At 54.3% G+C, this 15,692-nt stretch overlaps 1 protein-coding gene across 2 annotated transcripts in view; it reads left to right on the top strand.

Annotated features, from left to right (window-relative positions):
• Positions 1-15,692, top strand: part of Nwd1 (NACHT and WD repeat domain containing 1) — a 55,882-nt gene that overhangs the window by 15,595 nt on the left and 24,595 nt on the right. For both annotated transcript variants that reach the window (XM_076870660.2, XM_076870653.2), the window contains exons 5-9: positions 4,069-4,272; positions 5,724-5,883; positions 7,678-7,795; positions 9,042-9,200; positions 14,519-14,716. In XM_076870660.2, coding sequence (XP_076726775.2) covers positions 4,069-4,272; positions 5,724-5,883; positions 7,678-7,795; positions 9,042-9,200; positions 14,519-14,716 — 839 coding nt within the window. The remainder of the gene's footprint in view (positions 1-4,068; positions 4,273-5,723; positions 5,884-7,677; positions 7,796-9,041; positions 9,201-14,518; positions 14,717-15,692) is intronic.

Here is a 15,692-nt window from a genome sequence, read left to right as displayed (position 1 = left end):
GCACACCCAGAGGAGGAGGTGCTCCAGAGTGTTGGGGAGGAGGCCAGGGATGCTGGTCGGCATTCTGCAGTGCTCAGGAACACGCCCCGCCACAGAGAGTTTGTGTATGTATATGTGTGTGTGTGTGTGTGTGTCCCATCTCTGTCTCTCTATCCATCTATGATCTCTATCTCTATTTATGTATTCATCTATCCATCTGTCTGTTCATCCATCCTTCCATCTATCAGTCTATCTATCTGTCCATCTGCCTGTCTGTCTATCATACTCCTGGTACATGGTAGGTGGAGGCCAGCAAGTTGCTCAATACCCTATGGTCCACAGGACAGCCCCACCACAGAGAAAGATCCAGCCCAAATGTTGTCAGTATAGAGAGTGAGGACCCATGAGCGACCATGTTAGAGACCATCTGTCAGTCTTTCTAGCAATTCTGTCTGTATTTATCTATGTCTGTGTGTATCTGTGTCAGTTGGCTTTTCATCACTGTAACAAAATACCTGAGGTGCTCAAAGATGAAAGACAGAAGAAGAAAGGTTTATTTGGGCTTATATGGTTGGAAGTCTAGTCCACGACCAGTCGGCTGTGTTGTTTGGGGCCTGTGGTGAGGCAGCCCTCGAAGCAGAGCACAGCTGCCCACCTCGTGGTGGGGGGAGAAGGCGAGTGAAGGGCTGCGTATGCCCAGGCGACTCCAGGACCTCCCAACAGCCCCTCCTCTAGAGTTCCACCACTTCCCAAAGCATCACGCCATTAACACGTGGCTCTTGGGGGAACATTTAAGATCCCAAATGTAGACCATTCTATCTATCTTCCTGTCTGTCTGTCTATCCATGTATCTATCTATCTTCCTGTCTGTCTGTCTGTCTACCTATCTATCTGTCTATCTTCCTGTCTATCTACCATGCTACTGGCACCTGGTGGGGGAGGCCAGGCATGCAGAAGCTTCCTATGGTGCACAGGATGTCCACCTTGAAGAGTGATCTGGCCCCCAATGTCAACAGCACAGAGCTGAGGAAAGCTGTGGTCAGGGCACGCCCTCCCCTGGTGCCCTGCTCCCTCCCCTGGGAAGGGGCCATGGATGTGGGGGTGCACACCCCCTAGGGCAGCTGCAGGGAGTCCAGGGCCAGGCTCAGCCTTGCATTCCCTGCCCTGCTGAGTTTGAAGCCTGGATCCCAGTCCAGTCCTGTCCCTGACGCAGGAATCCTCATTGCATTCAGCAGGAGGGGAAGTTGGTTTTAATTCTTTGTAATTAAAGAAAAATTCACATAACTGAAAATTAACCATTAAGAGTGAACACCTCAGTGCCACTGAGCACATTCGGTGTCCTGCAACTGCCACCTCCACCTAGATCCAGAACATTCCATCCCCAAAAGGACAAAGTCCACGCCTATTGGGCAATCACTCTGCTTTCCCATCACCCCAGGCCCTGGTCTGCGTCCTGGGCTGGATCCTGCTCTGGACATTTCACACAAACGGAGTCCTGTGCCGGGTGGCCTGGGCCTCTGGCTTCTGTCACCCAGCCTCACGTTTTCGAGGTTCACCCAGGTCGCAGCCCGCATCTTTCCCTGGCTGAAACCCGCCGTGGGCGCCTGCTCACCCTTCATCTGGGATTCCTCGTGAAACCCGCCAACAGCTGGGTCCCGCCCACTTTAGCTGGGAATGCGCATGCGCACGTTTCGACTTGACCACTTAAAAGTAAGAACTTCAGACCACCCACCAGATGGAGCGTCTGCCCTGGAGAAGCACGCGGGGACCTCCGGCACTTTTAGAAAAGGATCTAAGCCCCTTCCCAAGGTCCTGCAGCTCTGCCGCCTGTCCCTGGCCTGGAGCGCTGTGACCTGAGGCCTGCTCCTGCCCTCCTCCCTCCCACCCCAGCCCGGCTGGGCCCCTCTGCCCCTCACCCTGCCTGTGGCTCACTGGACTTGACAGTCCTCCTCCTGGTGCCTGGAGCTTCTCAAGCTCTCTATAGTTTTGTTGGTTGGTTTCCTTTTGATTTTGTGCTGCTGGGGATTGGGCAAGGGGCTTGCTCAGCAAATGCTCCGCCCTCAGCCCCTTTTTTGACACTTTCCTTTGAGACAGGGTCTCACTAAGTTGCCCACGATGGCTTCAAACCTCTGATCCTCCTGCCCCGCGCCTCCTCAGGACCTAGGAGGGCAGGAATGGCCACAGTGCCCGGCTGCCTGGTGCGTGTTTCCCGCCTGGCTCCCTGCACCCCGGGAAGCTGCATGGTCTGAATGTCTGGGTCTCCCCCAAATTCACCAGTGGAGTTCTACCCCCAGGACATGGGATTAGGAGACGGAGCCTTTGAGAGGTGACCGGGTCAGGAACTGGATTAGTGCTTTTATAACATTGGCCCCAGAGAGCTGCTGGCTCCTTCTGCCATGTGAGAACACAGCAAAAAGATGTCATTCATGAGCCAGAAAGCCGGTCCCTACCAGACACCAGGTCTGCGGCATCTTGGTCTTGGCCTTGCCAGCTTCCAGAACTATGAGAAAGAGTGTTTGTGGTTTAGGCCCCAAGTCTACAGTGTTTCTGCTACAGCCCAGAGAGACCAAGGCAGGCTCTGCTCTAGTGTGGATACGGCTGGCGGGTCCCCGGGGATTCCCGTATTGAAATTGATCCCGCCGTGCAGAATTAGAAGACTGGAAGTTTCACCTGACTCTGGTGTTCAGAGTGGGCCTTTGGGAGGTGGTTAGGATTAGCCAGGTCGTCAGGGTGGGGCCTTCTTAGGAGAGAGAACGGGACCAGCAGGCACACCCCCTGTCTCCAGCCCCTCAGGGCTCTGCCACAGTGGTGCACACCTTTAATCCCAGCTTCTCAGGAGGTGGAGGCCAAAGGATCGCAAGTTCAAGGCCAGTCTCCGTGACTTAGCAAGGCCCTTTCTTATAATTAAAAGGGCTGGGGATGTAGCTCAGTGATACAGTGTCCCTGGGTTCAATCTTCAGAACCACAAAAACAAAACAAAACCATCCCAGGAGGTGGCCCCTTGACCTTGGACAAGAACCATGAGCCAAGACAAGCCTCTTTCTTTTTTAAAAACAAGGTACTCAGTCTGTGGTGTCATGTTATTGGCCACAGAAAATGGGTTACCACAAGTGTCTAACTCTCTGTCCCTGGGAGATCAATGCCTCCAACACAGCTGGTGCTCCATCAGTGGTTGTTGAACCAATGTGCTGACCCTTAGTGGACGATCCCCACACCTTGTAGTGGAAACAGAAAACACTGCCTCCTGTCCCCTGCTCCGAGATGACCCCCATTCGATTGTTTCCATCGCTGATGAGACTTCTGACAGATCCTGCAGTCGCTCTCGTCTGTCACTTGGAACAACCTGCTCTCGTCCTAGCCCCCGAACTCATCTTCTCAGCCCACTTAAAGATGGCCCTGCCTCTAACTCGGTGGATCAGTTAGCCTTCATCCCGGGACAACGTGGAGGAGGGAAGGCTGGCTCCTGGTCCCAGAGGCTCCGGTGTGGGGTCCGCTGGCTCTGTTGCTCTGGCCCTGAGGTGAGGGCGGAAGGGTGTAGTGGCGGCCATGAAGGAGGAACGGTGGGGACAGGATGTGCCTTCCAGAGCTCGCCCCTGGTGACCTCGTCCTCCTACTAAGCACCACCTCCCAGTAACGCCACCAAAGTAGGAATCCACCAGTGGGTTAGTCCACGGATGAGGCCGGAGCTCCCACGAGGCCCCCCCAGGTTGCTGCAAGCCCTCAACGTGGCACTTTAGAGGACATTCCAGATCCAAACGGTGACACTGGCCTTTTCTTAGGCCAGGGAAGACCAGGGTGGGTTGGAACGGGAGCAGTTGTTTCCTGAGTTAATTCCTGAGTTTCCGCTTCCTCCCTCCCTGGGCTGGGTCTCAGGCTGCCCCGAGCAGGGCAGATGGTCCACGCTCCGCAGATGTGCAGGGAGAGATCAGAAAACCCGTTACTAGGTGGGTCAGCCCCAGGGGCCTTGTGCCTGCCGGGCATCCCGAATGCTGATCCCGGGCCTGTGGGGGCGCCGAGCCGGGGCGCCTGCCTCCCTCGTCCTCGGTGCAGAAGTCCCAGGTGATCCAAGCCTGTCTGGCCTCCCCACAGGCACGGTCTCTCGGAGGCGGAGCTGAAAGACGTCTTGTCCTTGGACGATGAGGTGCTGCAGGTGGTGTACCGGGACTGGACCCCCCCCAGCAAGGAGCTGCTGCGCTTCCCCCCCCTGCTGTGGGTGCGGCTTCGTCGGGACCTGGGCCACTGCCTGGCCCGGAGACCCGTGGACGGCCTCACGCTCCTGGCCATCGCCCACAGGTAGGTCCAGTGACACCGTCTGGTTGGGGTCTCTAAAACAGGACTCAGTGACCAGCTCCTTCTTGACCTCCCACTCCCAGGGAATTAGCTCAGAATTCCAGGGCCCCCACCCCAGGGCCTCTAACACACCTAACCTCCTGCCGCTGCCCTCCTCCTCCTCCTCCTCCTCCTCCTCCTCCTCCACCTCCTCCTCCTCCTCCTCCTCCTCTCTTTTATTTTGTGGTTGGTAAAGTGCTGGGGATGGAAGCCAGGCGTCCAGCATGGCAGGCAAGTGCTCTACCTCTGAGCTGTGCCCCCAGCCCCTCGTTTTTTAAATTGAGATGAAACCCACAGAACATACAATTCGCCGTTTACAAGGCACGATTCGGTGGTGTTTCGTGCACTCCCTATGCTGCCAGCCATCGCCTCCATGTCCTTCTGGATTATTTCCATCACACCAGAAGGAGACCCCCAGAGCCAGGCACCGTGGCACACTCCTGTAATTCCAGCAGCCTGGGAGGCTGAAGCAGGAGGATCATGAGTTCAAAACCAGCCTCAGCAACTGCAAGGCCCTAAGCAACTCAGTGAGACCCTGTCTCTGAATAAAACATAAAAAATGGCTGGGGATGTGGCTCAGTGGGAAAGGGCGCCTGGGTTCAATCCCCCCACCAAAGGGAAAAAAACAAAAGGTGACCCCTGTCCCCACCTGCAGTCCCTCCCACTGCCCCCTCAGCCCCTGGCAGCCACTGGTCTGGCTCTGTCTTTCTGGATTCACCTGTTCTGGACATGTCATGTCCATGGAGCCACACACTGTGCCCGGCTTCTGTCACTCAGTGTCATGTTTTCAAAGCTCGTCCACGCTGTGGCCTGTGTCAGCGCTTCCTCCTTTTTATGACCGGGTGACGTTCCCTGTGTGGCTGCACCACTCTGTCAACCCGGCCACCTGCTGACGGACAGCAATTTCTTTCCACTTTTTAACTATCGCAGACAGTGCTTAGGGAACATGTGTGCTTGTCTAAATATTTTACGTTTTTGAGACAGAATCTCGTCATGTTGCCCAGACTGTCCTGACCTTGAACTCCTGGGCTCAAGCGATCCTCCTGCCCCAGCCTCCCAAGTGGCTGGGACCATAGACAGGTGCCACTGTGCCTGCTGTTCGAGTTTCTGTCTGAACTCGGTTTGGGGTCCATACCCAACCGTGGGCTTGTTGGGTATGTGATAATTTATTATTTTATTTTTAACCCTATTAACCCTGAGGCTTCTTTTAAAAGCACATTTATTTAAGGGAAAACAAGATGGCCCATTTACAGATACGCACTGAGCAAGGCATCTGGCAGGCAGGCAGCAGACCCTGCACGCACCCAAGGCTGGAGTGGGACGGACTGGCATTTGGAAGCGGCTCCTGGAAGACTGGCGGCTGCCTCTGAGCCTGCTGTGCCCTCGGGGCCGTCAGCCTGTGTCCCTCCCTGCAGACAGCTGGCTGAGGTGGTCTGGGTGCGCTACCTGTCTGGGCCTGAGAAAGCCAAGAGGCACCGCGTCCTGGCCGACTTCTTCTCAGGGGCCTGGAGCCAGGGCACCAAGAAGCTCATCACCCTGCCGCCTGTAGGGAAGCCCCTGAACCTGGACCGCAAGGTGAGGTGACAGGCCTGCCCCCACCGCCTGGCCGTGCCTGCTGGACTCCCCCCGCCCCGTCCTTCCCACTCGCAGGCCCTCCCGACGACCTCTCCTCCCTCCCCATGCGAGCTGCCTCCTCCATAATTTGGGGAGCAAGGAGCAGCGGATGACGGAGAAACGACCCAGCCCAACTTTCCAAAGGGGGAACCCCCACATTTAATACTGCCCAAGTCCTGGCATCTCAGGGTTTACACTCACCCCCTGGGACTGACCTCCTGAAGCCTAACCGTTCTCCCCGCCCTCAATCCGCAGCCTGGTTCTCCGTCTGTAGGTTCGACCGATCACAGTTTAAACATATTTGAAAATATGGGCCACTTAGCAAGGCCCTGTCTCCAAATATATCACTCACTTCTTTATTTTTGGTACCAGGGATTGACTCCAGGGGAGTCTAACCTCTGAGCCACATCCCCAGCCCCTTTTTTATCCTATTTAGAGACAGGGTCTTGCTAAGTTGCTTAGGGCCTCACTAAGTTGCTGAGGCTGGCTTTGAACTTGCGATCCTCCTGCCTCTGCCTCTCAAGCCACTGGGATTACAGGTATGTGCCACCCCACCCAGCTTCAAAATAAATCATTTAAAAAGAAGAGTTGAGGAAGTAGCTCAGAGGTAGAGTGATTCTGGCTCAATTTCCAGTACCATAAAAATTCCAAAAAAAGGCACCTGTATTGACCATGTGGACTGCAGACTTCATATTCTTGTCACTATTCCCTGAACAATTCAGAGTGACAACTGTGTGCGTGGAATTTAAACCCAGTGTTCTACATCGTCTAGAGATGACTCAGTAGGTTCTCTGCCATTTTCTGTTAAGGGACTTGGTATCCTTGGATTGTGGTATCCATGGGGTCCTGGAGCCAATCTCCCATGGACACGAGAGACCACTGCGGCTATTTTTTTTTTCTTGTCTGTCTGTCCATCTGTTTCTTGGGGATTAGATATTTTCCATACAATCTTATTTCCAGTCACGAGGTTCCTAAGTGTATCAGGCACTTAAAAAAAAATAATGCTTATGTGATTTTTTTTTAAAGAGAGAGAGAGAAAAAAAAGAGAATTTTAATATTTATTTTTCAGTTTTTGGCGGACACAACATCTTTGTTTGTATGTGATGCTGAGGATCGAACCCGGGCCACACGCATGCCAGGCGAGCGCGCTACCGCTTGAGCCACATCCCCAGCCCGCTTATGTGATTTTTCTAGTGACAAGAGTACCTTGCAATTATTGAAGCACAGAGACTCTTGAAGTCGAGAATAAAAACCTCCCCGTGCCCACGCCCGGGAAGACCTGCCGTGGCCGTTCCTCTGTGCTTTTCCTCTGGTCTTCTCCCTCATGTCCGGAGCAGGAGCCTGGGCATCCTTAGCATGGATGTCATGCCCTGTTTTTGCTTCTCCGCCATCTCAAGGCTCAGCCCAAAAACCTCTTCCTCCGGGGAGCCTTCCAAGGTTTCCTCCCTCCCCAGTCTGCAGGCCTGGCCGTGGCTCCCAATAATGCCATTGTTTTCCGACCCATTTTCGAAGGCCCAGGTCGGATGCCCGCATCTTCAGGAAACCTTATTCTCTCAGGAAGGGCTGCCTCCCTGGGGCTTGGATTGCTGAGCCCAGGTCCCTCCCTTTGCCCCAGCCCTGTTTGTGGGGGGCTGTGGGCTATCTCTGTGCCCCCGCCCCAGCCCCATCTGGTGCCTGTCCTGGCCCGTGTTTGTGGAGTGAATGAGTGACCTTGCACCCAGGCGCCAGCTGCCAGCCTCTCTTCTCCTCCGCCAGGTGGCCCCGCAGCCCCTGTGGTTCTCGGACACGGTGGCAAACCAGCGGAAGCTGAAGGAGCTGCCCTACCACCTGCTGCACTCGGGGCGTCTGGAGGAGCTGAAGCAGGAGGTGCTGGGTAAGGCCGGGGGACCGCAGGTCCCCGCTGCTCTGCCAGGCGCCTACCTTCTGGGAGGGGCAGAGGGCAGGGCAGAGACCCTGCAGAGGTTCTGCAGCAGGGGGCTTCGGCACTCTGGGGTCCCGGACATTTCTGCAGAGGTCCACAGTTGTCACATGTGTCTGTGTGTCGGGGTGCTGCTCAAACCTAGTGACCCGGGGCTGCCCCTCCACACTGCGCAGTGCACAGGACACCCCCACCACAGAGGATGACTGCTCCCAGCGCTGATAGGCGGAGGGTGAGAAAACATACCCTAGCATGAGAGACCCGTCGGTCTGTCTGTCCATCCACCCAGGTGTGCATGTGTCCGTCCAACCAGCATCTCTTCTTTTTATACTGAACTCAGGTGCTTTACACTGAGCCGAGACCCCAGCCCTTTTTATTTATTTATTTTATTTAGAGACAGGGTCTGGCTAAGTTGCTTTGGGCCTCACTAAGATGCTGAGGCTGGCCTTGAACTTGCGATCCCCCTGCCTCAGCCTCCTGAGCTGCTGGGATTCCAGGCATGCACCACTGCGCCAGGCCACCAATCCATTCTTTTATGTCTATCTGTCCATCTTTCTGCCTGTCTGCCTGTCTGGCTGGCAGTGGGGATGTGGATCATTAGTTGAACACCTGCCTAGCATGGGTGGGGCCCTGACTTTAATCCCCAGCATCACAAAAACGTCATCTATCTCTCCATCTGTCTCGCCAGCCAGTCAGCCATCTTTCTGAATCGTCTTTCTGCACATCCCTGGCTCCCTCCACTCGTCCCCTTACCCCTCTCTATCCATCCCATCCAACTAGCCAGCCAACCATCTCTGTATTTTCTGTCCATCTATCCATCCGTCCATCTTTCTGTGGATCTCTCCATCCACCTGCCAAGACAGGTCCACTATCTATCCGTGTTTCTGTCTCCACCAGTCTGTCCACGCATTACCACTCACTTGTTCATTCTGAACCAGGGGCTTTCTGCCCCTCAGGAGACGCATTGAGGGTGACATTAGTCACATTTGAGGGTAGAGATGCTGCTGGCATCTGGGGGTGGAGGCCAGGGTTGTGCTCTGTAGCCCGTGCACACTTGCCCACCACCCAGGAGGGTGGTCCAGCCCCCGGTGCCAGTGCTGCTGAGCTTGAGAGCCCCCGGGAGAGACGCAGAGGGGCCTCTCCCCCTCCGGGGAGCCGGCGGGAGCTGCGTGCTTCCCACGCTGTCCGCGCCTCCCCACAGGTAGCATGAGCTGGATCTGCTGCCGCGGCGTCTCTGGGGGCATCGAGAGCCTGCTGGATGACTTTGACATGTGTGCCCCTCACGTGGACTCCCCCGAGGTCGGCCTGGTCCGAGAGGCCCTCCAGCTCTGCCGCCCTGCCCTGGAGCTCCGAGGCATGGGTGAGTCCAGCTGCCCGGCTGGGGGTCTGTTCCCGGCCTGGCATGTCTGTTCTTAAAAAGAGAAAAAAAGATCCCCACAGATTTTTCATTGGTGAAATTCAAAATATGATAACAGCCGTCAAGGACAATGATTAACTCAGAGAAAATTACGAAAATGAGAAAGATGTGAATTGTTTTTTTTGGGGAACAACGTTGTGCTTTATTGGGGCTCATGGTTTCTTGTCATCGGTTGCATAGCAACACAGGGATCTACAAAAACTGTTCTTAACTGCTGAATCGGCCTGGGTCTGGACCTCAGGCTGCATTTTTCCGACCCTTCCCCAGACCTTGGAGAATCTCTCTAAATCCTGTTGCTCTGCCTGTGATGCTGTTTTGTTTGTGTGTTTTTCAAGTTTCATTTTGAAATTAATTTAATGTTTTTAGTGCTGTGGTATTAAAGCCAGAACCTCACACACGCTAAGCACCATTTTTTAAAAAATTATAGCCAGGGCTGAGATTGTGGCTCAGTGGTAGAGCGCATGCCTAGCTCGTGCAAGGCCCTGGGTTTGGTCATCAGCATCACATAAAGATAAGTAAATAAAATAATGGTATTGTGTCCAACTACAACTAAAAAATAAACATCAAAAAAACATAGGCAAAATATATGTAGCAAATTTTTCCACCTTAACCATTTTTAAGTGTTCGGTTTGGTGGCGTTAGGAGTCCGCGCGTGTGTCTGACCAACTCCGCCACCATCTGCACTTTTCTTTCACTTCCCAAGCTGAAACTCCGTCTCCAGGAGACTCGGGCTCCCCAGGCTCCTCCCAGCCCTGGGGCACCCACCATTTCACATCCTGTCTGTGTGGCTTCAATGACTCCGGGGCCCTCCCGTGAGTGGATCAGGCACTGTCCTTTCCTGCTCCCAGCCAAGGGCCAGCCTGGCTGGACCTGCTTAGTGTCCAAGACGAGGTGCACCTCACACTACGGTGTGGCCATGGCCTAGTCCCCTCCCTGAGTGACGTCACTGAGCGCATGTTCTCGGGGTTCATCTACACGGTAGCCTGAGTCAGGATTTCCTTCTTTTTCTGGTTGAATCACACCCATCGTGTGCCCTCTGCATTTTGTGTATCCATGCATCTGTCCGAGGTGGTTGCTTGGCTTCCTTCGATCTCGGGCAGCCGTGAGTATGCTGAACTTGTCAAGTGACAAATGCATGAATATCTCTTTGAGACCCTGCCTTCCACCCTTTTGAGTTTGTTCCCAGAAGTGGATTTGCTGGATCTTAGGGTGATTCTGTTTAACTTTTTGAGGAATTGTGCACCACTTCTCACAGGGACTGTACTTTTTTTAATTGTTGATGGACACACTACCTTTATTTTATTTATTTATTTTTCTGTGGTGCTGAGGATGGAACCCAGGGCCTCATGTGTGCCAGGTGAACGCTCCACCACTGAGCCCCAGGGATGTACCATTTTACCATCAAACAAGAACAACTTTCCTTCTACCCTTGGATATTCAGTACCTGGGGGCCTGGGAATTAAACTAACAAAAGCTGAGCAGGAGAAACGACATACAAATATTAACTGCATGTGCATGAAAACTTCACAGAAAAGAGGAAAAAACCCAAAGATGTGGCGAGATCCAGGGACTTCTATACCAATTTAACAACGGGTGATAAATTGTGGAGGGAGTGTGTGGAGGAAGGAGGGGGTTACAGGGGTTTAAGTCCCCATATCCAAAGCGCCTCTCCATGGTGGCCTGGGGATGGATGAGTGGTGGCCTGGGACTCCCTTGCAGAGCTGTTCGTCTTGGTCTGTGAAAGTCCTTGAGTTGTTTGCTTCTCTCCAGACAGTGCTGGGAATGACCAAGCCTGGCCATAGCACATGACATCCTGGGGGTCCTGCTTGGGATTTGCCAGCTTGACACCCTCCTTTTTCCGGGGCCTCTGCATTTTCAACCACTGCCCTGTTTCCATCTGTCTTCATGCACTCGCTCTCTCTCTCTCTCTCTCTCTCTCTCTCCTTCCTTCCTTCCTTCCTTCCTTTCTTTCTTTCTTTCTTTCTTTCTCTTGAGACAGGATCTTGCTAATTGCTGAGGGCCTTGCTAAATCGGTGAGGCTGGCAATCCTCCTGCCTCAGCCTCCCAAGAATCTGGGATTACAGGCGTGCACCACCACACCTGTCTCACTCTTACTTATCCTTGCTAATGGTTTTCTTTTGCATCATATCTGCCATGCCGGACTCTGTGCTTAATGAGAATAACGGCATCATTCCTTTGCTCACTGCCACATTTCCACCCCTGTCCCATAGGCCAGACCTGGCCATAGAACATGGATTTCGGACCCCATGGTGTCAGTTGAAATCTTGGCTCTGCCACTTACGGAAGTGCTCTTGCATTTACCTCCTGGTCAGTCCTCCATTTTCCCATATGCAAAACGAGAATGCTCATCAGTCGTCCCACCTAGGGCTTTGTGGAAGGGCATGTGAGTCCATTCATGCAGAGCCTGTCCCTGCGGTGCCATCAGGGTTCTGTCACTGTCCCAGGAGAGCATCAATATTGCTGATGTGAAAGATCTTGGATGAGGCATTGCTGCACCTGGCCAGGGTTCTCATCATCAGAAAAATGCAGAATTAAACAGAAGCTGTCTGTGCGCTTGGTTGCACCTGTCTCGTGCACCATGCAACCTCTACTGACATCCCAGGTGCAGAGCCAGCTCCTTTTGAGGTCCAGGGATGGTTAAGATCTGTCCCGGCTCACTTACCACTTTTTCTCTCTCCCATGGAACAGCACAGGGAACTGTCTAAAAAGAATGACAATGTAAGAGGTGCTCCCCAGGAACTGTAAGCCTCCCTGGGGTGACTTCCTAGTCCAAGGGAAGATTTAAAAGTCCAAATCCCAGCAAGATCTTTGCAAACCCCTTGACAACCTGTGGCTCACCCTCTACAGGTGTAGGAATAACTGTCACCACCAGGGGGCGCTGTAGGACAACCCTGAACGCTCCACAAGGTGGGGACAGGGATACCCATCTGAATAACCCCAAGACCGTCCATCCTGATTGCCCCCTTTTACCTCAGGGTCTAACAGAGTCGCTTATGATCCTGTGTGTGTTTCAGTAGACTTTATTTATGTATTTATTTAGCATTTTTAGGTTTAAAGGAAAATTGAGTAGAAGTTAGAGATTTCCTGTATAGCCCCTGCTCTGATCTTATTGGAAGTTACTATTTTGCTAATCACAGGTTTGAGGACCATTGATTTTGATTTTTTTAAATGAATTAAGGCAGTATTATCTTGATAGTTGAGCTGATTGGCTGTACGTTAAATTTTGCATCTGCAGTAAATGGCACATTCACTTCTGGTCCCAGATCTGTCCCCCATTCCACCCATGGAACCACCAGCATGCCAAAGCCCAAGGAATTCTTGTCATTTTCCCAGGCTCCATGCTCAGAAAGTGCCAACGACAGGCTCAGAATGAACAATCTAACTTCAGCATATCTGGTATATTAGTCTTTGTTGTTGTTACTGTAAATACTTGAAACAGGCCACTTTATAAAGAAAAGAGGTTTGTCTTGGTTCATAGTTCTGGTCCAAGGTCGATGGCCTTTTTTTTTTTTTTAAAGAGAGAGAATTTTTAATATTTATTTATTTTTTAGTTATCGGCGGACACAACATCTTTGTCTGTATGTGGTGCTGAGGATCGAACCCGGGCCGCACGCATGCCAGGCGAGCGCGCTACCGCTTGAGCCACATCCCCAGCCCGTTGATGGCCTTCTTGCTGGCAGAATCCTGGAGTGGTTCAGAGCATCACATGGGGAGAGACAGGGAATGGGATGTGTTCTCTGGCTCTCCTCCCTCTTGAACCATGGGGCTCTCCCACTGATGGCATTATTTAATCCAAGTCATTTGCCAAAGGCCCCACCTCTAAACAACACGGTCAGATTCTGTTTTCTGTAATACCTCACAGTCGGCATCAATTTCAACACCTAAAACCTTGGGTGACTCACTCAGCATATCCCACCTAGCACCTGGTCTTTGTTACTAAGGGCATTGGAATCAAACTCTTAGGGGTCAGATTTCTTCCTCTTACTGTCTGTGTGACCTTGTGCAAGTCACTGAACCTCTTTGTACCTCAATTTCCTCCTTTATAAATCTGGAATAATAATGATAGTACTTGTGTGTAGCAGGCAGGAAAATCAGCCCACCCCACAAAGGATATATGTGTCTGCTAATCGCTGGACAAGTGACTGTCATGTAGCTACAGCCAAGAAGCCCCTGGAGCCACCAGACAGTGACAGCCGGCAAGAAGGATCCTCCCTTGGAGCCCGTGGAGGGGCGTTGCCATGCAACCCCTGATCTCAGGCTGCTGTCCCCACAGCTGTGAGGGGGTGCAGTACTGCCGTTCTCAGTCGTCCAGCCTGGTACAGGACCCCCTGGCCTCCAGACGGTCCCCTACTTGTGCTGGTTTGATTCTAGGTGGTGCGATCTTGACGCACACCCGCAGACACCCTACTTCACACTTTGAATCTCAATCTTTTTTTCCAGTCATTGAGCAGCGGCTTGATCCTCTCATAATACTGCTCTATAGCCGCCCCGCGGTCCCGCGGGGAGAAACGGGGTCCCCACGGTGTGCTGAGCGGGGTGTTCAGGGGTGTGGTGGGCTCCCCGCGCTTCCCACTTGCATTTTCCACTTACGATGGGTTTCAAGGGTGAGGCCCCACAGTAAGTTGAGGAGCACTGTGCCCTACCCTGGGGCCTGCGTTGTTCTGGGCTTTTCAAACACAGCCACGGACAAGGCAGAGGCTGTCTTTGTTCTGGGAAGCTGAGGGCTAGGGTGGTGGGGAGACCAAAAGAAACCCAGAGGCTGGGCTGGGCTCAGTGGTAGAGCGCTTGCCCAGCACGTGTGGGGCCCTGGGTTCAAGTCTCAGCACCGCGGATGGATGGATGGATGGATGGATGGATGGGTGGGTGGATGGATGGATGGGTGGGTGGATGGATGGGTGGGTGGATGGATGGATGGATGGGTGGGTGGGTGGATGGATGGGTGGGTGGGTGGGTGGATGGGTGAGTGGGTGGATGGATGGGTGTTCATTGACAACAAAAAGAAACCCAGAGAAAATGGCAAATCGCAACTGAGGTCTAACCCATGGGGTGGGCCTGGAGGGGCGGGGCCTGGGCCTGGAGGGGCGGGGCCTGGGGTTGGAGGGTGGGGCCTGGGGCTGGAGGGGCGGGGCCTGGAGTGGAGGGGTGGGGCCTGGGGCTGGAGGGGCGGGGCCTGGGCTGGAGGGGCGGAGCCTGGGGTGGACGGGCGGCCCCACCCGACCTCCACGCACCCCCTCTTGCAGACAGGAGCGTCCTGTACACCGAACTCCTGGCCAGACTCCACTTCTTCGCCGCGTCCCACCCCGCGCTGGTGGGGCAGCTGTGCCAGCAGGCCCAGAGCTGGTTCCGGGTGTGCCCGCATCCTGTGCTGGTGCCCCTTGCAGGATTCCTCCAGCCCCCGGGGGGACCCCTGCGGGCAGCCCTCACGGGCTGTCACAAAGGTGAGTGTCCCCAGCATAGCAAATCCCGCCAGGCCCCTGCCTTCCACCAGGCAGGCGGCAGGTGCTGGGGCTGCGCCTGCTGCCCATCGGGAGCCCCGTGGGCGCTATCAGCGCAAGTCCTGGCCATCTCCTGCCGGCTCGGCTTCTGTCCCCTGCGGCTGGAGATTACTGGTGTAAGTGCTGCTAATGAGCCCGCTGCCAGAGGGTGCCTCCAAGGTCCCCTCCCAGAGAGCCTGGTGCCACTGCCCTGAGCGGCTGCAGTTCCCAGGCTTGTGCTGGGAAGCCTGGGGGCTAGGGATGGGTGCCTGGTGGCCCCCAGAGGCTGACAGAACTGCAGGCGGCCCCAGAGGGTCACCGGAGAAGAGGACCCAGGGCAGGTCATTGACTCCTTATCCTTGGTTCTTCCATTTGTCCATGCATCCTTCCTCCCTCCCATCTCCCCACCAACCTTCCTGTCCACCCACCGCCCACCTGCCCTCCATCTTCCCTTCCACCCACCCTCCCCAAGCCACCTCTGATCCTGCCCTCCTACCCACGAACTCATCTGTCTGTCCACCCGACCCCTCCTCTGCCATCTTCACCTGCCCCCACCAGCCACACCCTGTCCCATGTCAGCTTGCAGGCCACCTATGACCTGACTCTTCCTCTCCTGCCCCCACCTCTCCACTCACCACGCCTCATCCACGGACCTGCGCTCTGCTCACCCACCCGTCTCCGCTGTCTTCCTTCTATCTGCTCACCTACGATTGATTCCTTGTTCTCACTGTGACATCTCTATCAGCTCAGGGGTCAGACGCCGGGCTGTTACCAACCAGGCTCTTTCGGTACCCCAGGACTCGGTAGAGAAAGTCACACTTCCCAGGCCCTTGTTTCCAAAAGAGGCGTCCTGGGATGCTGAGTGGGACACGTGGAGGAATCCTTCAGGGCGGCCACTAGAGTGCTGGGCTGAGGAGTCCGAGGCTGAAGTTGGTTTAGT

The sequence above is a fragment of the Callospermophilus lateralis genome, chromosome 1 (genome assembly GCF_048772815.1).
Source record: "Callospermophilus lateralis isolate mCalLat2 chromosome 1, mCalLat2.hap1, whole genome shotgun sequence".
Lineage (NCBI taxonomy): Eukaryota > Metazoa > Chordata > Mammalia > Rodentia > Sciuridae > Callospermophilus > Callospermophilus lateralis.
This window is presented reverse-complemented; position numbering and strand designations above follow the sequence as displayed.